The sequence below is a fragment of the Ictalurus punctatus genome, chromosome 5 (assembly GCF_001660625.3).
Source record: "Ictalurus punctatus breed USDA103 chromosome 5, Coco_2.0, whole genome shotgun sequence".
NCBI classification, from domain to species: Eukaryota; Metazoa; Chordata; class Actinopteri; order Siluriformes; family Ictaluridae; genus Ictalurus; species Ictalurus punctatus.
The window spans coordinates 24,532,232-24,554,898 of record NC_030420.2 but is presented as its reverse complement, the minus strand read 5'-3'; the positions used below and the strand labels follow the sequence as shown (position 1 = coordinate 24,554,898).

The window sequence follows — 22,667 nt, the reverse complement described above, 5'->3', positions numbered from 1 at the left end:
TGGCACAAATACTGCACCTGATTTAACTTCATATAACATCATCCCATAATACATAATAAACATCTAGGGTCTTTTTTATGAACCATATAATGAAACAGTCGCTAATATTTCTGCAAATCCTGCAAGTAAGGCTATGTTTTGTCCAATTCATAAAATCACACACAAATATAGAGCTTTGTAAATAGCATGAAAGAATTATAAATTGTATCTTGTGTCTAACGCTATGGACATACAGTTGGTTAAGCCTTAACCTTGCCCATCTGCCCATTAAGTTATTGACAATTGAAAATAATACATAGCAAATAATGTACAGGAAATCGACTCTGTGTGACTCACCTGGTTCTGCAGACACAGGCTAAGCCTGGTCTTAGACTTAGAAGATTATTAAAGGAGAGACCCTGTAGAAAATATAAATTAGTCCAGGCCAAGACTTAACCTGTGAGTTAAAAACCAAGATAAAAGGTAAGAAACAAATCTGAGGCTGGTTTTTTTTATCCTTTATAGACGTGTCTCACACTGCACAGCGTCAGATAATCTACTAACAACACTGAAGCTAAACCTGGGAGAAACCTCTAATTATCTCTAACCTCAATGACTAATAAATTAATTCTCTCAAACAGAAAAGACAGGCTTCTCTGTAATTAGGTGGTTTTGGCATTTGGTACCTGTAAGCTTTTTTTTTTCTCCATTTTTGATTTTTCTTTTTTATATTAAAGATCGATATAAAGCCAATGAGGACAGTCCAATAATTGTAAATGTAAAACAGTAAATGATGGTTGATGAAAATCTGACCAGGTCAGTCCTATAATCTCACCATGGAAAGTTTAGTATTAGTAACAGTACTTTAGAACTTCTGCCCTCTGAGCCCCGAGTCATGCGATAACTCACCTACACAATGGCACAACGACTGCTCATAAAGCTGGTTAAACATTGCAGCACACCCCCACTGCTCTGAGAAAACCTATCATATACATGTGATAGCATTCCATTGGCATATTTGGAGTTTATGCGTCACAGATGTCAGCATATTTATATGGTTAAAACCCAAAAAAACATCTGGGATTGGTCCGGAAATGGCCACTATAAAACAGTTAAGAGGGATGAGTTACATTGTGTTCGCTGATCTCACGCTCGCCAAGGCCAATATTGCAATAAATAACCATTTATTATGCATCATAGGTGTCATATGGTTTAGTGGTTTAGAATAAGACAGAATGAAAGAAAGAAAGAAGAGGAATGCACTTGGTTTGCCACATAGTTGGCACAAGGTGTCACCCTTCATATAAGCCTCCTTAGCCCAACTCTGACCTCAAATCACATCTCTCGGATGTTTATTACTCATTTACAATTCATCACTCCTATGCAACTCTTGCAGACATATGAATTATATCTAACTTCAGACGTGATGAATCATACCATTGTCCTCCTTAATGGCTTTATCCTGGTTAGGGCACAAGATGGGATAATTCACCCTGGACAGGACACCAGTCCATTGCAGGGCTTACACACACACACACACACACACACACACACACACAGGTAATTTAGCATAGCCAGTCTGCCTAACTGGACAGTTTGAGGAAACCTGAGAACCTGCAGAAAACCCACACAGCTACATGTAGCCAAAATAGCAATGTCATTATGTTGCCATTCATTTTTACACCAATAAACAAAACAAAAAAACGAGTTTTTTTGCAACTTTGCACTATACTAATTTAGGTGTTGCCATCCGCCAGTAAAACACTTCCGTTTCAGCCTCCGAGTGAACTCATCGCTGGGTGTCAGTGGGCGTGTATCTACTGTAAAGCGCTTTAACCTCAGTGCTACTTTCTCACCGAGCAGGGACAGGAAGACACTTAACGGCTCAACAACATTCACGTTTATCTTTGTGCTTTCTTTCCCTCTTAAATTAGCTGTCCTGTCTCGTTTAAATCTAGAATCAAGTTGCACAACGTGTAGTGTGCGAAAACATTAGCACCTTTTTATCCACTAAACTCCTGAGATACTTTCTGAATCGGAGTGCTGCAGTTACAGGGTAAGTGGGGCGTCAAAGTTACGCTTTACATTTTTCTAAGCGGTTTTACGACCTACAAAGTCCTTACTTAGAGCTCTATTTCCGTTTTGGTATACTTGGACAATTGCTGAACACAACTTTTTATTCAGTTGTAGACGTTTTACACGTTATGTGAAACCAAACCAAGCAAACAGAAAAACTTGCTGTTAGGGCGGTCACTCGAGTCGCGTGAACCAGGATTTTTATTAACTTTATAATGCTTTTATGTTGCTTATGTCTCATAGTTACTGTGAGGAATGAGTCTTAATAGCTAATAAAAAGATAGATATATCTTTTAAAAACTTTCTCTTTGTTGTACTGAAATGTTGTGGTGTGTGTTTTTATCTTCAGCATGCTCGTATGCGTTTAGTTAAACCGATAGGATTATATTAAGGGGGGAAGAACAGCCTTGCTACTACATATCTTAAAGACCTTTTCAAGTATAGGGTGCCTATTGGTGTTCAGTGCACGTGACTTTAGGCTCCGCCCACACGTCCAAAACCATTTATAAGTATAAGCGGTTCTGGACTTCTGGTTGATGTTAAATGAAAACATTTATTTCATTAAATTTTAATTATAAGTTCATTAAATCATGAAGGGATATTATCTTTTTAAAAACGGTTCAACTTGGAGCCCTTTCTTTCTTGTATGGTAACTTTTTAGTGCTCCAAATATCCATAACTATCTGTGTTTGAATTTAAACAGGAAGTGGGCGTGGCCTAAACTACAATGTGTGTTTTTTTGTTTTTGTTTGTTTGTTTGTTTGTTTGTTTCTAAATTAACAATTTCCCTGGGTTAGGGAAACATTGAGAAAACTATGGAATTAAATATGTGCCAAAGGTGCCAGAAGTATTGAACGTAACTTTTCAATGAGAAAGAAGAAAAACGCTGAAAGTGAAAACAGTGAACTCGGTGGCAAAAATGTAACACGGTCTTCAAATAAACAGCGTTCTTTGTTAACAGTTTTCTAAGCTTCCTTTTCGCTAATTATGGTTTATGAATTCACTGGCAGTTTTCGTTAACATTTACGTTCACCACTCTGGCACAAACCTCTCTTGTAGGTGGGATTAACAGCGCTTTACTTTCATGTGCTAGTGAGATTTGGATCGACAGCTCGAGTGTCCAGCTGAGGAGGATGATGATGATGACGATGACGCCGCTCCTGAGAGCTCATCTTGAAAAAATCGTTGTATGAGACTACCCAGACTTCAAATATTAATTACGAGCTAATACACTATAATAATAAGCATGGTCTGTGAATTATGGCACTGACAGTTCAAATTATGAACTCATCATATGAGTTCATAATTCTTCTTGACTAGAGATGTACACTTGATTAGAGGCGTGTGGTTATTTTTTTGTTGTTGTAAATCCCGCTCATCCTGTTTGACATTTGTTTGATTTTAAGGAGATGCGTCTTGCCAAGCATTCAAGTATGCGTGCACGATCACTTATTTTACCCTATGGATTAACAGCGGAGCCTCTTTATGGTGCTCCTCAAAGCACCTAAATACTGGCCATCTTGCACTCACTTCTGCATAGCACTTGAGAGCTCTCACTGGACACAGGACTGGCTTGGGTACATTCTCATCTGCAAGGGCAGATAGATTGATAGGTTTATTAATATACCACACAACAATATCTTTGGCATGGGTAGGTTTGGCTAAAGCATTACATTTGAGCTCTGGCCCCCGAAACAGACCCTGCAATGCAAGTCGCAGACTCAACTGGCTGTAATGGTCTCCCAGTGACAAACCATCAATCTGTCCCAGGTGCAGTTTAGGGCAGCCCCAGAAAGAGACGCTTCCAGCCAACTCTGCAAAGAGAAGATACAACTGGCATGTAAACAGAGGACCAAAGCTCTGTTTTCATTGGTAGTGGACATGGAAGGCGCTTTAATAACATTAACAAGGTAATTGTAAATATAGCACTATTGCAGAATTCTTTACACTTAATAAATGGTTGTGACTGAGAAGTCGCATTACTCTTAATATTGAAAGAGAAAGCAGCCGAGATACACAAAAACTAAATATCTTTTGACTGTTTTCAGTAAATGAAATGAAACAATAAATACACTGGCGATTTTTGGAAAATTGTCCTTGATTTTGTCATAATCCTATAATTTTGGATGTAGCCCCGTTTGTGCTGTCTGCTTGCCTGGATTTCTCTGTCCAGGATGCCCCAGTGTTTTAGTAGTGTTTTCGTCTCAGTTCGCCTACTTATACTACGCACTGAAAGTATGTGATCTTTTTGTGAAGAAAAAGTATATACTTTCGAGAGTGTAGCAAAAGAGTATGCCAGTACTGGGACATACTAACACATCGTGTAATGAAAGAGAAGGTTGTTGCCTAGATATGCACACTGTCAGCGTAAACAAACTCCTCACTGCATTTCAGCTTTTCTTCATTCATTATTCCTTATATAATATATACTATATAGTTTAATTTACCATTCCCTTGATTTATTTTTCCACACTTCTCTAAAATGCATCCTTGAATTCGGTGAAGCAAACCGTCACAAAACTCCTCCTCCTTCACACGAGGATATTGCCCATATTGTGGGCAATATTCGCTGAAAAAATGTCCACGGTTCAACGCTTCGAAAATCTAGTGGAAATAGTAGAGCTTCCGGGTGCCTCTGGGAATCGTGTCAACATAATACGATTTGGGTCACAGTAATTCTAATCCCGGAGACTATTTAGGACGGACTGTAGGCGAATTGGGACGCAGCATAAATATTTTAGTAGTGTGTTGTGACCATTGTAACTATCCTCAGCTGTTCTACGAGTGTTTCTGTGGGGGTGTGTGTGTGGACTGACACAGCTTTTTTGAATCAGTGCACACTGATGTCAAAAGTTCACCTTGGTATTTGTATTATATTGCAAGGTTTATCACAGCAGCCATATATAATTGCATTCTTTTATTTTGTCCACATGTTGCAGCTTGAGATGGGAGCTATAAAAACATTCACATATGAAGTGAACACCAGGTTCAGGATTAGGAAACACTGGTCTACCATATGGACAGCCAGCTGAGCACATTAGCATTATGTTGGTGTTATGATATGTGAGCTGCGTAATTAGTCGATTATTAGGATTAGGTTTTTGGCAGTGAGTTATTATAACTAAAAAAAAAACCTACAATAAATGTATATGTTCTTTTGATCACCGTGTGGTATAAAGAAATACTCATAAATTACCCAGCATCAATGTAATTTTTACACCATGTCTAATATTTTAGCACAGAAGAGTTTATGGCTGCCAACAGTACTAGGGGTGTATCGGTACACAAAATTGTAATTTGATAGGATACAGTAATGTAGTGTCTCAATACATTTTCGATACCAAAAAAGGAAGCACTGCCTGAATATGTGCCTCGGGTTTCCGTCTTAAATTGATAAACATTATAAAAGTATAATAATTGAAACTTAATAAAGACACAGTGATTGCTTGTCAGACTCTTAGCAGGAGATAATGAAGCAAAACCTGAACGTAATAAAATGACCCATGATTAAGCTTTAACTGGTGTGACTAACAAGCAGGCATGTGTGAAGCACAGGAGTTTTTACATTCTGCTGTTAGTTAGAATCATGTAGCTCTCTGTAGCCCTAGATGTGTTTTTGAATCCTGTTGATCTCCAAGGATTCTCCCTTTGCTTCAGGGGTTTCCTCTGGGTACTCTGGTTTCCTCCCCCAGTCGAAAGACATGTGTTGTAGGCTGAGTGGTTTTTCCAAATTGTCTGTAGTGTGTGAATGGATTCCCCTTGGATAATCAGTACAGAAAATTCGATAGATGGATGGATGGTTCGATGAATGTAGCAGAGAGTTTAATATGTGTGTACACATAGTGTGTGTGTGTGTGTGTGTGTGTGTGTGCTGCTTCATGTTTTTGTCTAGTCTTTGAGACAATGCAGAATGGTGATGTCAGACATGTCTGTGGTATTAGCACCTGTGTATTGTTCTCATAGTTGGCAGATTTGGGACACTGTAGTCTTTTGGTCCAGAACTCACTGGCCATCAGCATCAGTGTTTACTGGGAAGCCGAAGCGCTCCCTTACACTTGCAGAAATCTTCCAGTTCTAGTCATTGCTGCTTTTCCTGCTAGTATTCCAGTGTGTTTGTTCGTGAAAAACGGTGTGCTTATGAGAAGTGTGTTGTTGTTTTTTAAACCCCTGTAGCCTTTGCTGAATTGAGAAAAAAGGAAGCTGCTTTGTCAGAGGAGGAGCTGTGGGCTTGAATGAGTTTATTACACATCACGTAATAAAAGCAGTATTTTATGATGACTAGCCTACTTTTTTATACAGTCTGTTGAATGTATTGTTCAGTACGAAGATGCATCAAATCGTCAGCCCCATTTTGATTGATAAGATACGCTTTATCGTTACACCCCTACTACCTGCACTATATGACCAAAAGTATGTGGACACCTGACTATCACACCCATACTGTGTGTGTATCCCTAAACTGATGCAATAAAGTTTGAAGCACACAATTGTCTACAATGACTTTAGCATTAAGAATTCCCCTTTACTGGAACTAAGGAGCCCAAACATGTTCCAGCATGACAAAGCCCCTGTGCACAAAGTGAGGTTCATGAGGTTTGTGTGGGAGAACTTGAGTAGCATGCAAAGAGCCCTCAACCCCACTGAACACCTTTTAGGATGAACCGGCTCGCCACCAAGCTCCAAGCCTTCTCGTCCGGCATCAATGCCCGGCCACACTGATTCTCTGACGGCTGAATGAGCACAAATCCCCACAGCCACACTCCAAAGTCTAGTGGAAATCCTTCCCAGAAGAGTTGAGTGTATTCTAACAGCAAAGTGGGACTAAATCTGGAATGTGCTGTTTAAAAAGCACATATGGGTGTAATTATTCAAGTGTCCACAAACTTTTGGCAATATAGTGTACCTATAATTTGTACCTGTTTTTACTAAGATGAAAAATAAACAGATAGATTTAGGTTGTGTTTTTTATTATAATTTTATTGGGCAAGACAAAGCATTTATATAGATATCTATGTGATGTATTCAATGACGGAGAAGAGAGCAACAGATTACAATAAAAAAAAAGACCGAACATAAATATATAAATGCAGTGTAATTCCTTGTCAGATTTATGAACTTGTAAAAGTATCAAATCTAAGTAGAAGCTGAACATTCGACATTATGTTGAGGGTTCTCTCTACTGTAATGTTTCGAGGGGATTAATGGATAGAGAGAGTTAAATATGGCTAAAGAAAGTTAATAGGGAGGACGTAAACTGAAAGTTCTATACATTTCCTTTATGCACTGAAATATTGATTCTCAGATTCTCTGTCACTGTCCCTACAACAGTGGAGGTGCCAAACTAGAAGCTGCTTACGATAGTGGTGTATCAGTCTCCAGTACTTAGGAGGAATACTGTGGTATTACGGGAGCTTAAAAGACATCCTGTGGTAAATTTAATGCTAAAAGCCTTCTTCTGAAGTGGGTTATGGAACCTTGTTCTGAAAAGCCACAGTGGTAGTGTAAAGTCTGTGTGTGTGAGAGAGAAAAGCAAATTTTCCCTATATTTATTATTTAGTCCTTCTATGGTACTAAAAAGTTATAGTAAGGGGGGGGGGGGGGGATTCCCAAGCACAAATACTCCAGATTTCACATCTATGCTGATGTAAGAGGTAGGCGTATTCTGTTTACACTATGTCTAATGGTGCAAAGTTTGCATCGAACGGGCTGTGAAACGCATGACACATGACAAATCCTTGCTGAAGATTTGAACATTCATGATGTACCTGGTGGGAAAAAGGCTCGAGATTGCACTGTAGATTACAGCTGACATAAGTTGGCAGTTTTACTTGAGCTGGAGAGCTCAAATTTCCAGTGGAAATATAGCAAATATCTAAACAACAAAATCTCAACACTGTCCTCTGGCTGGAAGTGAATAATATATTTAATCATGGATTGGATATTTGAAAGTAGAGATTTTGTTAGCCTGGTAGTTCAACCAAAGAGAATAATAACTTAAATAACATACAATTATACATTCAGTGTTCTATTGTACTTCTAAAAATAAACAGGGATTATGTAACAGGGGTGAGTCATATACTGTACATAGTCATTACGCTATGTATTATTGTATTATTAGTTCAAGTGTTAAACTGTCTCATGTTCATTTCAAACCTACATTAGTGTCAGGGTTGTTGATGTCTCAGTGCCACCAAAGGAAGCCATCATAGCTGAGTAATTAGGATTAAATCCATCACAGAAGCAGTGAAAACTAAGTGCACCAATGAGCCTATAAAGGCCAGGTTATGGTTTAAATAATACTAGAAATCTAAAATGTACAATTGAAATAAAGGTTAACAATGTGATGGAAGGAAAAAAAGCTGTTCACATCACCTTATCTGTGAGCTACAATGGCATGTTTCTAGATTTTCAGATCACCGATGCTTGAAATAAAGGTTGTGTAAGATATGTCGTAGGTTCATTGAGAGTTTGTTTCCCAAAGTCATCCTTTAAAGGTATTAAGAGATTTGAAAGCATTGCATACCATCATGAACGTCAGAAAAATTCAAATGTTAACGCTACAGCCGTTCTGCTGGTTATATCCATTCTGTAATACATTTACTGTGGACTTTATGAGAAACACCTCAACACCTGTTCATTCTTGCAATTATACAATCAGCCAGTCAAGTGGCAGTGCTGTGGCTTTAGTTAATGTTCACATCAAGCATCAGAAAGGGCGTAAATGTGTTCTTTGTGTGACTTTGACCGTGGCATGGTTGTTGGTTCCAGACAAGCTGGTTTGAGTATTTCAGAAACTGCTGATCTCCTGAGATTTTCACACACAACACTCTAGCGTTTACACAAAATGGTGCAAAAACATCCAGTGAGTGGCAGTTGTGCGGGCAGAAACACCTTGTTGATGAGAGAGGTCAGAGGAGAATGGCCAGACTGGTTTGAGCTGACAGGAAGGTTATGGTTACTCAAATAACCAGTGTTTACAACCATGACGAGCAGAACCACTGAGCAGAACATACTGAACCATGAGACAGATGGGCTACAACAGAAGATGACCACATTTGGTTCCACTCCTGTCAGCCATGAACAGGAATCTGAGGCTATACCGGGCACAGGCTCACCGAAACTGGATCATTGGTGATATTTTTCTTCAACTGTTAAGTTTCTTGGCTGACGGGAGCGGAATCCCATGTGGCTTGCTTGGCCGATTGTATAATTGCATGAACGAGCAGGTGTACAGGGGTTTCTATTAAAGTGGACTGTGATTGCATATCTATCAGTTACTTGATGAGATCTGATAAATGAACAGTACAACAAAAGCTCATCTTTGAATTGATTGCACCATGACCTATAACATGTAAGCTTGTTGCAAAAAAATGTGTAGAGAGAAGCAGTTAGTTAGCGGTTAGATATTAATTGTCAGAGAATGGGCATGTAGAAAACGCAGAAAGTGCAGAAATAAGCTACTATTGAGAGAGGCAGTCAGACAAATCAAAAATGCGACGCAAAATCAAAATCCAGGCGAGGCAAAACACGTGAATATATAAACAGGCAAAAAGTCAAAAACAGGAACAAGGCTTGGTAATGCACAGGAGGCAAAACACTGATTAATACTGTGCGGGGAACAAACACGAGGGGTTTAAATAAACAGATTAATCAAGGGCGAAACAGGAACAGGTGTGCGTCACACTTGAGGAGAAACGACCAATGATACAAGGGTGGAGACAGGACAACAAGCAAGACATAAATACACGTGGTAACATCAACAATGACATGGCAATGTGGAAGGCGCTCAGTGCTATGGGGGAAATCCCTGACAGTAATCTGTTCATAGTACTATTGAATCTCTTCATCTGCACAATGTGGCATTTCTACAGGATGTAGTGGCGATGTATTGAGGCATTATTATTAACGTCATTAACAACAACAGCCGAATCTGTACGGAGGCAATACTTAGAGCTGGCCGTGCAGGGTGCCAATACTTTTGAGAGCCAACCAAATAGTGTGCCAGTACTTTTGAGAGCTGGGCAGATTGGGCGCCAATACATTTTATAGCTGGACGTGTCCGGAGGCAATACTTTTAGAGCTGGCTGTTTAGAGCGCCAATACTTTTACAACTGAATGCAAGTCTATGTGAAATTTTCCAATTTTGAGCTTCCGTAGCTGGAATTCCGGCATTCCGATCACTTATAAAAGTCATAGCACACCTCTCCTCAATAAGGCGATTGATTCGACACCTCCCCTGTGGAATTCTGACAAAAGCTGCGGGACTAGTTACGTGCCGAAAAAAAGTGGAAGAAGAATGATAAGTATGCAGGATAACAATAGTAGTGCTTTTCAAGCACCACTAATAAATCAAGTTAGAAATGAAAATATTTGTGGAATTCGGAGTTCGATGGAGTAGGACGCGAAGTCGGAGGCTCCTGCTGATTTCGATTAAAATTGTAATTAATTAGCGCTTTTCGGTCATACAAAAGATTTTGACTTATTCTACTCCGTCTCCTTGTTTGCACTTTTAAATTTGTGGTACGTTAAAATGTCTGGAAAGAACACAAAAACCCGTGGTAGCATTCAAACACGACTGAGGCCAAGTGTGTGCACCGCGAGCGAGTCCCCTTCTTCCCCTGAATCCGCGCCGCCGAGCGGTGACTTTGACTTCGTCGCCCTCAGGCTTGAGTTGCTGGCTTCATTGAGGAAGGACATTGCCAATATTTTTGAAAAGGAGCTCCAGGAGATTCTCAGGGTGTGCTGTCTATTATCCAGCTTGACCTGCAGGCCATGAAAACACAGCAGGCTAGTGATAAAGTTGCTACCGAGGCTACCATGTCAACACTGAAAGGTACTGTTGGGGAAATGGAGCACGCGCTCTCTGGTTGCACCGATGACATAGCTCACATGAAGACTACTATCGAGTCTCTCACTGCAACCGTGACTCAATTAGAGAATAAATGTGAGGATTTGGAGTCGAGGTCACAGCGCAATAACGTTAGGATAGTGGGAGTTCCAGAGGGCGCTGACACATGTACAACTGCTGCTGTAGCGGCCTTGTTTCCAGTAACCTTGGTGTATTCTGCAAAAGCAGTGTGATGTGCCGTTTTAGCGACAATAGTATTAACTGACGCATGTACAACATTACTTACGGTACTACCGTATTGACGATACTACCGTTTATAAAAATACAGCGGCATAGCCGATACTTTGAAGCTTTAGTATCGCGATACTACCGCAGTACCGCTATACCATGCAACCCTAAAGGAAATATTTGTTTATGTTTGTTTGGTAATTCATTACTGCATTCAAAAGCTCCATAAAGACATGGTTTGCCAAGGCTGATGTGGGAGAAAATGAGTTGCCTCATACATTTGGCCATATTGTGTAGGTAGTGGTAGCTCAGTGGTTAAAACATTGCCACTGCTGGGCCCTTGAGCAAGGCCCTTAATCCTCAACTGCTCAGTCGTATAAATGAGATAAATGGAAGTCGCTCTGGGAAAGGGCGTCTTCCAAATACCATAAATGTAAATGCATATTGTTTGAGATATAATAATGTATTATGCAACAGTTAGTTCTGCTCCACTAATTTGATTGGACAAGCAGTATTGCAAATATGCTGATATTTAGTATATATCAGCACTGGTACATTTCACTCTTTGTATCACTCTGCTTGCCTCTGTTTGCTACACAAATTTTCAATTCTAGCAATAGTTAATTACACTAAAACCGTCACTACACTGACTATAGGCTGTCAGTCAGTCTGTGCATTGCACGGCAACACGTAACACTCGATCCAGCTGTGGCTCCTTTGAGAACTATTTTCACTGACAGAGCAAAAATAAGCAAAATATTTGGACCTATTGTGTGCATATTGTATGAAATGTTAGTTACTCTATACTAATTTCTTGTTTATAGAACTGTTGTATAAAATCAGTATCACATTCCACAGGTGCGGTATTGCTTAATTGAAACATTGCTTGTTTGTTTGTTTGTTTTTTGGAGAAAAATTCCTGTTATTCTCTGGATGCTTGTTTTTGTGCTGCTGCACAGATTTATATTCCTCTGGCTTCAGTGATTTAAAAAAAAAACAACAAAAAAAACAATAAGAATTTAGACAGTTTATCTTGCCTCCACCGGAGTCACCCTGTCCTCACAAACCACTTAAACTGAGTGTACAAACAATCCAGAACATGCCATGCTAACATTTATCTTCTCTGTTGTTGACAAATTTCTTGCTGTTGTACTTTAGACAAGTACAGAGTACTATGAAACGTCTATGAAGGTAGATATTATTATCTGGGGGCCAAGAGTGCATATGCATAAAAGAAATGTCATGCCTATGTGCATTCAGTTGATCATATTTGTATCTGTAAATGAAAATTAATTCAATTGCAGTTTGCAGAATGCTGAACTTGCAATTCAGTTCCATTTTTAATTGTATAGCGCTGTTAACAATGGACATTGTCTCAAAACAGCTTTACGATAACATTGTAAACATAATCACAAGAGACCGATTTTAAGTGTGTGAATTTATCCCTGTTGAGCAAGCTGGTGGTGACGGTGGAAAGGAAAAACTCCCTAAGATGATATGAGGAAGAAACCTTGAGAGGAACCGGACTCAGAAGGGAACCCGTCCTCATGTGGGTGACAACAGATAGTGTGAAAGTAAAGGAAAGTTCATTATGGTTTTATTATGAAGTCTGTTTTGATGAACGAATCCACTGTTCACTAAAGGAGACCTGAGTGCAAAATTATGTGGTAATTGCGGCCACAGCAGCAACCGTAGTTCCAGTAAACAGCTTCTTACCATTGTTGTAGCTCTCAAATGATTACTTACATTAGTGATTTTGAACTTTATTTGACATTCTATGTACGGTTTGTTTGAGCCTAACGACTTTAACGTGTTTAATGATTTTTAAAAAAAAAAAATCCACTCTGCTTGTGCCTCATCTGCGATCTTACATCTTGGCAGAAATAGTTCCAGGCAGTAATAGGCTATGATTTACACAGGCTCGAAGTTTTCCATTACCTTCAGGGATAACAGAAAAAAGGCCTCCATTCCTGAAAGAGGGAATACTCCCTGCATTCTTGCAAGGGGGTAAGAGTAAGTAAAACATTGTGTCAGAGTCATTTAACAATGTTTTACTTTCTTTGAGGGCTGCTTTCCCACCATTGTATTTACTGGAGCCAAATGCAGTTCTGTTGATCTGCTTTGTATTTAGGCTTTTCCAGTTGGATTGGTCATTATCTCACGCAAGGGTGAGTGTACCGGTAATAGCGATAGCATCAAATAATACAAGCATGCAGAATAGCCAGGAACTAGTGACTTGGGCCTTGGAGCACTGCAAACAGGTTGGAATTAAAGCCAGGGATTAGAAACGTTAACAGGGGAGGAACAAAAATTTTTTAAAAAGTTTTCATTGAACATTCTGTTTTGCTCACTGAACCGAACTCTAAATTAGAGATGGCACCTAAAAATTTTTGTAACAACTGATATCAATACTCATTTGATTTCTTTAAAAACTACTAAGCTTTATTAAAAAAAAATATTATTTTTAACTTGGTAAACATGATTTTTTTTAAACACATTTTTTATTCAGTTAAACACTTAAACTTAAAACTCACTTTATTATACATTATCTATAATATTTGCAATCACATTGATGCATAAAGAGATAGGAAAAACATGTATATGTAAATATTTCCAGATCCTAGGTATCGCATTGGTGAGATCTCTACTCAGAATTGTTCCAGAGTGAGAATGTTATTTCAAAAAGTGGTTAGTAACTTTTTGTTTTTGTTTCAGTGTGATTTCAGGAAATTATAGTCTAAATGTAAGGGGGCTTTCACACTGGCAGTTTAGTCCAAAACAGAGCACATTTTGCATGAAAAATTGGTCATGTGAAAGCTGTCATGAGGACCAGGAAGCGCCGAACCCGAGTCCTGAAGGAGGTGGTCTGAGTTCGGTTGCACCGGAACTGTACCACGAGAATCGTGAACATGAACACAACTTGTACTCGGGTCCGCACTTGTTCAGGAAGTAAAGTAGCCTGTGTGTGTTTCCGCAACACACGTGTACCATGAGTGGTAGGGGAACTTTGTGGGACACAGAAGAGGTCCACTGCTGCGCATATCTGCACTGAGTTCGCATGCATGTTCGCACTGTCGCACTGTGTTCTCCATGATGTTAGATAAACACAAATGCACTCGGGTTCGATAGAATCAAGCGTCACTGCAGGGGGGCGCCGGGAACAATCACACTCGGATTCAGACCGCAGCAATCATTCCCAGTGTGAAAACCACCTTAAGGTGTTTGCAAATAGGCTTCAATTCCTGCCCAGAACACATCACATCCTGTAGGCATGGCTACAGGAAGATGATCAATACGATACTGATATGAAAGATCTCGTTATCGGCTGATACCTGATACTGACTACGTTTACATGTACAGCAGTAATCTAATTATTGACCTTACTCTGAGTAAGATAATATTGTGATTAAGGTGTTTACATGAGTCGCTTTTAGAATACTCCTGTCATGTTCCCTTTTTACATGTTTTAGAACATAATTAGATTAACAGCCCGCGTCATTACGTCACCGCGCCACGCCATCCGACGTCCCTCCAGAATTTCACATATCAACATACAGTCTGTCTTCGTTATGGTACCGTATACAGTTTTGGGTGTTTTTATTTATTTATTTTATTTATAATTTTTTTTACGAACGCTTGAAGTGCAGTTAGTTATTTGTCATGCTATACGTGCTAATAGACAACTGCTTGAAGCGGTGGGTGTGCCCCAAATCGCGTAGTTACCGTCTATATAGTAGCCAAGATACATGTATTTTTCCCCACTACAGGCCTATAGTAGGAAAGTAAGCGATTTGGGACACAGCCGAACTCTCTTGTACGCTGTAAAACGTAAAACTGCCGTGTGTGATCGTGTCCTGTCGCAAAATGGGGTGAAAACTCCCACACGACGTTCATAATGTGATTAAGGTGTTTACATGTCACTACTACACGTCCATAATGCGACTAAAACAGGAGTACTCCACCTGTCTTAATTAGATTATTGCTTACTTCGACTATAACCTTAATTAGATTAAGGTAAGTAAAAATTGCTGTTTACATGGTAGTTTCTTAATTAGAGTATGGTCTTAATCGGATTAAGAGTGGATTATTGTTGTCCATGTAAACGCAGCTACTGATCCACTACTTACTGTATATCACCTACGAAAAAAATTTAGTTCTTTCGGAAAGAGACATGGTTACATACTTACTTACTTACATACTTGCGTACTTATTTACTAAATCCATTTAACATTCATTTCTTACCAGTGTTTTGTGTCCATTTCTCTTCTGTTTTTTTTTTTCTTTCTTTCTTTTTATGTTTTTCCATCCCAGGTAGATACGGACATTTTATGATCGCCGCTTCTTTGTGATCTTCTGACGTTCGTTACCAAACAAGGGTCAGGTCACATAAACCTTTTCACCAAATGATAGTAATGTGTGCTTTTTTTTGCACATATATTTTAAAACTCAAGGATTGGTCCGAATTAAGATTTATGTATCGTTAGCATATTTTGTCAGTAGATAGCTGTTTATGGCTTTGAGTTTATTGCTCTATTTTGCTCCTTGTGGAATAGCAGAAACTAGCTTTTAAAAAACCAGGGCTGGGTTTATTGGCTGTACTGTATGTTTGACACCCTTGGTGTAGTGCCCGGAGAGTGAGGGGAAATTAAGAAAGGTTGCTTCAGTTCTCTCATGTTTTTAATGTGGGTTTAAGCTAATTAACCACAGACATTGTTTCGTATCCTTTTTTTTTTTAACCCATTTTTACTGTCAGCTCATACTTGAGTACAGTACAATACAGTCCAAAGGAACATGTGTTTCTTAACTGAACTGCTTTGTTTGTTTGTTTCAGAGTGAACTATGTGTGATCATTATGTTTTACTAAGAGTATTGTTGTTATTTATATTGTGTAATGATACCATCCAGTTAATAGTTTTAATTCATGGCTATTATTCTTCTTATTTCCAGTCCATCTTGCCTCAATTTGTCACCGTGGGGAAGAGATACACTGTAGGCTACCACCCCAGGAGCCAACATCTAAACGTGATCGAGTGAGAGTTGAAGAGTGAGTGAAGAACTGAAAGAGGTGACGTCTGAGGGAGCGGGAGACAGCTCATCGCTGGACATGTCGTACAGCAGCCAGACTCCCCCCGACTCCAGCAGCAACAGCGGCAGCTCCAGCTCGGCGTCTCAGTATGCTACGGCGGCACTGGGCGTGGGGCTGCTCGTGCTGGGCATCGTGATGGTCCTGTGGAGCGTGGTGCCTGCCGATGGATCCTTAAACAACTCTCAGACTACAGACGGAGACGGGCAAGTTAGGAACACATCGTCAGTGGGCTTTGTTCTGCTGGGCACAGGAGTGGCCATCATGCTGCTCTCACTTTTCCTCAGCATCCAAAACAAATACCGAGCACAGAGACAATCCAACAGCAACGCTAACACAGAGCAAGGACAGCAGGGAGAGAGGTGAGGAGATACACACATCTAAGAAACGGGGTAGAAAACAGTTTAAACTTTCTTTTGACACAAATACACCAACCAAATTTGTAGCCATTATACTACTTAGGATAAAATAAGATAAGATAAGATGTTACTGTACTGATCCCCTGTAAGGGAAATTCAAGTTGACACAGCAGCAGAAGTAGGAAGAGTAGCATCAAAGAAAAGAAAGGAAATTTCCATAAATACCTACACAACAGAAGTAGTAGAAAATAATAGGAACAGTAAAATAGATCTGAGTGCATGTACATATGCTATTTGTATACAGGGGGGAAATACGTCTGTATCCGATTCCATCAATATGTTTTACAATATTAAGGGACCAGAGGTCTTGGGAGAACTCTTTACTTTTACCCATAATGAGAATTTTCGTGTGACACCTTGGTAACGAAAAGCCTTTTTATAGACCATGAATTTACTAACCTGGCTGATATTAATGTGCACAGATAGGATGTATAATTACTTACATATTTCAGCGGGTTCCTTGCCTTGCCTTACCTTTCCTTGGAGAAAGGCTTTTTCTTAGTTTGGTCAATACTTTTTCCCCGCGTCATTCCACTTTGTTACACATAACTTTATGTTTGGACTTTAATGTTGTGAATTCTTTATATTTCTGGATTTCTTGAGTTAATACTGATGTCTGGTGAAAATTGCATGTGAATAACCTGATTAGAAATATATTTACGGAAAAAAATGTTGACGCGTGCAATACTTATTTCCCACACTGTATGGTACATGTGCAATATCCTTGATATTTTCAAACCCGTGAAACCATTTAGTGGGTGGGATTTGGCTGTGGGAGTAGTTGGATCTTCCTGAGATAGTAAAACTGAGACTTGCAGCACATTTATTTAGGATAAGTTGTAGTAAAAAATATTACCTTCTGAAGACCCATAGAAGTTAAACTCACAGAGACGCAGTTGACTCCAAAGTAATACGTTTCTATTCCCATCACGGCCGAGGAGAACAGCTCCAACGTCCATAGTGTTACATGCAATTTTATAGTTCACTGCACATGCCTAGTGTTTCGTTATCGGTTACAGGTAAACAAAGAATTTCATACGTATTGGTCAAAATAGGATAAGAAGGTCATGCATTATGATAAATGATTTCACAGTTAACAGGAAAGGAAAAACATATGTGGCATAAACCTAAATTTACCACAAGTGTGAGAACTGCTGATTAGAGCTACTTCGTCTTCACCGCAAGTTTGTACACTTCTTCTATTTATCGTACATAAAAAGACGTGACCGCAGCTTCACATCAGGTGTCTTAAATCTTCCTTAAACCAGACCCTAAAGAACATCATCTTGTTCTCTCATACAACAAGTCTGGATAGAACGAACAGATGCGCTAGACTTCTTGGCACCCACAAAAGTGTTGTATCTACAGAGTATAATGAACAATTAACTACTAGATAAATGATTAAGTCATTAGTAAAAATATGATATTAAATACACTTCCATACAGTAACTTCTAACCACGCGCACATCAAGTCATATGTGAGCGTACATTTCCTATGTAAATCCTGTAATGTAGTGGTTGTTGCAGTGACCAGGCCAGTCCATTTTTATTTCATGGATACAGTTCTTGAAATCATCTACATATTGGTTAAATGAAGGTATGCCATAGTGAAAGGAACTGAACAAAAAATTTTAATTAGGAAACTAATATTAGCATACTATTAAATAAGCATTACTATAAAGTGCTGTCATTGGAGAATATTGGCTATTCATGCATAGCTACCTCACTAACAGAATGGCATGCCGTAAAGTAAGATATAATGTAATATAATATGTCATCAGAGGCGTTAGCTGGACTGTTAATCATCCGGGGCTGAGCACAGATTCTTCTCCATGCATTTTTTCCAGCTCAGCTAGTAGCTTAAGTTTTGTTTTATGGAAGCTGAGGTAACATGGCTGCCAATCTATGACAAGACCAGAAATAGTTGGATTCATCATAAAACTTTCCTCGGGTGCTGCCACTGCTTGTAGAACTACCAGACCAATAAAATATAAATCTTTTCTAACTGGCCTAGTTTGGTGTCTCTACCCAAGAAGTGGCACAGCTAAGCTATCATTGTACAGTATGGGTTTAGCTGCTACAGTGCCATGCAAAGTACATTATCTTTCCTTATGCTCCGCTCATATCACGTTCACGTAAACTGGAACTCATATAAGCATTAACACACATTGTTTTCCTGCTCAGCATCAGAGGATGTTAGTGTTTCAGTTTCAACCCCTTTATATTCATTTCTCCTCACACTGTCTGTGTGAACTATCATTTGGCAGAATTGAAAGCTGTCAGCCAATAAGACACGAGTGACTCCACGTATTTTCTGATTGTCTGATTGATCTCGCTTCCATTCACATATGAAGGAAAATTTCAACACCGCCGTCTTCTTTTACTGACGTTCAGTTACATAGTGACAAACCGCTCCAAGCGGAGAATTATTCAGAGCTAAAGAAAATATCTTCAGGGCTGCAGCCCTCATGGCCCAGGTCAGGTTACACTCCTGGTTGTCACTGGAGCAGATAAAGATGAAAAGATTAACTAGCTGACTTGAATGGATATTTAGCTCAAGGGACATTTTCTTTTTTAGGATGATGTCAGTATAGACATGACTTCACCTGCATTTGGTTTCCACTGAACAATGGAAAAACAGAAGAGAAAATGATAGCTGTCAAGATAGAAGCCTTGTCTTTCTTGTGCTTTTTTATTACAATACTGGACTTTTTATTACAATATTGAAATACATCTTAACAAAATGGACACGTTGATATGAATAAATTAAACAGTAACATGTATATCATTTAGCTACTGTCCTTACTTTCCATTGTTTAGTGCAGGATACCATGTTAAAAAAAAAAACCCAGCTGGACAGCGCAGAGACAAACTAAGAGAGACATCATCATAAATTGCTAGTATGAATGCATGGGAAATACAGCTGTTATTATTTGGTATGCAGTCTTCCAGACCCACACTTATTTGCACTTATCCATCAGTTTGCTCTCTCTCTCTCTCTCTCTCTCGCTCTCCCTCTTATGTCTCACTCATGTTTTAGAATAAAAATTTTTTACGTTACCTGTTGAAAGTTTCTAGTTACCAGGGGCATCAGTGATGCTTCTAATTTTAGTTATTTGGCTGCACCTTAGTCCCACCAAAACACATAGAGGATCCTCTATCCCATCTTTCTTTTTAACGCCCCTTTATTGTTCACACTGTTACATTAAAACCCAGGATGCTGTCATAAAAGTCAAGAATAAAAAAAATACTGCAAATTTCAATGGTCAAAAGGTTTGGCTTTTGATATAAATGTTATCCTTAAGGCTCTCTATAAGCTAGCGTGCTCCAAAACAGTGACAAAATTCGTGTTTAGAAGATACACGCGTTCAAAATGGACCGTCTCTCTCTACCTCCAATACAGATCAACAATCATCAGATTTTCTGTCCAATCAAATGCTCTCTAGAATCGGACGTGCCCCGCCCCCGGCATTATAAAAATCACTTTGCAGAAGTTGCCGTTGTTGAGCGAGAGAAATCATATCAGCACACATGAGTCGTAAATGTGTCTTTGGCTGTTTGTGCATTTTATTCAGTTTTCCAAGTGTAAATTAGTTAAGAAGGAAATGCCTAAATTCATTCACTTTGAAGACGGAGGTATTTGTGCCAGCTCGCGGCTTTGTGACGGGCATTTTTCCATGGTTCTAACTGTCAAGTGTGGCTTATCCCGGGCTGTGAGGTAATCTAAACACCACTCGATATGCCCTTCCCTGACTTCCTGCTTCAGTGGATATTATGCCAACACACTGAATAACACTGCGCGTTTCAAAGCACTTCACGAGGACTTTAAGAACTTATATTTGTATTTGTACCCAGGCTAGGATAAAGCCATTACTGAAGAATGATAATGTTAATAATGATGATGTTTGTGTGTGTGTGTAGGCAACCGGACGAAGCCGAGCAGTACACGGTACCCAGTTATGAGGAGGTGGTTGGAAATACTCAGTACCCCATCAGCCAGTTCTCTCCGCGGCAGAACAGCACCACCCATCTGCCAGCCTATGATGAACTGATTGAGACAGCACAGGATGACGTGGAGGGCTCTGGTCCACATGAACGCAAGAACGGAGCAGACAATTTGAACATGACACACATACTCCCCCATAAGACCAACCGCTCCGGCCTCAAACTGCTTCCACTGAAAGTGAGGAGGAAGAGCTCGAGCAGCTCGCTACAGGTCACTGTCTCCAGCATCGAACCCCTCACCCCTCCACCACAGTATGAGGAAAATCCCCCGGAGCTCCCATCAGCAGCACACTGACCATGTCAGCACTAACTCTTATGGCAGGAAATGTGTGCTGTGATTTAAACACGCATGATGATTTGGGCACTAATTCGTAATGTGCATCACAGCTGCAGTCATCACTATGTTCTGTTCAGGAGCTGAAGACACAGTTTGTCTTCATGACTGAATAATAATGAAAGCCTCAATATATCCCATAGCTAAGGGAGGGAGAGGGTTTGCTATGTGCTTCCTGTTTATTATATCTGATGAGAGCGTTTCAGAACACATTTTAAACAGAAACATGGGAGAGGTTTTCTAACGGAATCTCTAATGGAAGTGTAATTAACACACTCAGGAAACATGTGCCAGTGTGCTCTGCATTAGTCTTCTCAGTCGTTTGTGTTATTTAAAAAAAGCAAAAAAAAACATCGTCTTCGTCTCAGCCTCAATGCCAGTTTCTGGCTTTATTTTGTATTATGTCTTTCAACACTTCTCAGCCTGAACAGTGTTACGTGAATGATGAAACAGGGTATTTCACTTAACAAATCATTTTCATAATATCATGAATTATGTTCTTATGCTATACAACTCTGGCAACGTTCAAATGAAATTGCTGCTACAGAGCCTCCATGTTATTAAAGATCAAGAGCATAACATAACAGCCAGACTACGACATGAAATAGTTCAATAGCGAGTTTAGCCAGCACCTTTTTTGTGGAATGGAGTTGTCGCATTATGTGTGATCGGTGACGTTCGTCTGCGCTCTGTGTCAGTACCCTTTACCGGGAGTGAGACTAGCCCTTGTTACCATAGTGACGAGCGGTGAAGTCATGAATGTGTAAGTGTGTTTGTGTGCCTCCTTAGGAGAGGAGACAGGGAAACTCTTTCACCATGCAGCTGCATGTTATATCACACATTGTCCTTTTACTTTTGCTCTTTCACTGTTAGTAGTGTGTATACACACACACACACACACACACACACTAACACACACATGCACATTTGTCTTACTATTATTGTAAGGACCGTCCACTGATATAAATATTAATACAGCTAATAAATACTATGCCTACAACTAGACCTAATCCTAACCTTATCCCAAGTAACCAAAAAGAAAACATTTTGACTGTTTGGGTTTGTTTGTTTTTTTCTTCATGGAGACCAACCAAATGTCTCCATAATACAAAAGCTGTCAGATATTCCTATACTCTTGGGGACAACATGCCTATACACACAGACCCACAAAGCATTTTTCTATTCTTCGTCTCTTGTTTATAGATCTTTATCTTACATTCCTTCACTTTGCCACACACTCTACCGACACTGACGCACACTGCAAGAGTGATCAAATCATTTCACATGTATAGCAAACATCTCAGTTTATCTCATTTCTGACTGGTATATGATGTATGATAGGAAAGAAAAGTACTTTTAAGACCATTTCATTGTCTGCTTTTATGCATTCCGTATTTTTTGTAGCACTATTTAAGAGGAGGCTGACTCATTTCTGTTAGACGTACTCTGTTCATGACCACTCCCATTATTAAAAGGGTAACATGTTCTTAAACGATACACATACAGGCAATTTCTGAGACCAACTTTTCTTTTTTTTAAAAAAATATTTACGGTTGAATCTTTCATGAAAATAAATGGAGGCTTTTGAACTGAGGATCTGTTTAATGGTGTTGATATGTTGAGTTATGTGTGTGCAGGTTTTGCAAATAGCTGGTTTCAGATGCATTACTGGGTATGGAAAACATTTGGCAAAAA

General features: G+C 39.4%; 1 protein-coding gene across 1 annotated transcript; it reads left to right on the top strand.

Moving 5' to 3' along the window:
• Positions 1-112: 112 nt before the first annotated feature.
• tmem51a (transmembrane protein 51a) lies at positions 113-22,566 on the top strand. Its single transcript, XM_017468331.3, has 3 exons — positions 113-2,035; positions 16,079-16,576; positions 20,555-22,566. The coding sequence occupies exons 2-3, from the start codon at positions 16,236-16,238 to the stop codon at positions 20,931-20,933; spliced, it is 720 nt and encodes a 239-aa protein (XP_017323820.1). The 5' UTR covers positions 113-2,035; positions 16,079-16,235; the 3' UTR covers positions 20,934-22,566.
• The last annotated feature ends 101 nt before the right edge of the window (positions 22,567-22,667 follow it).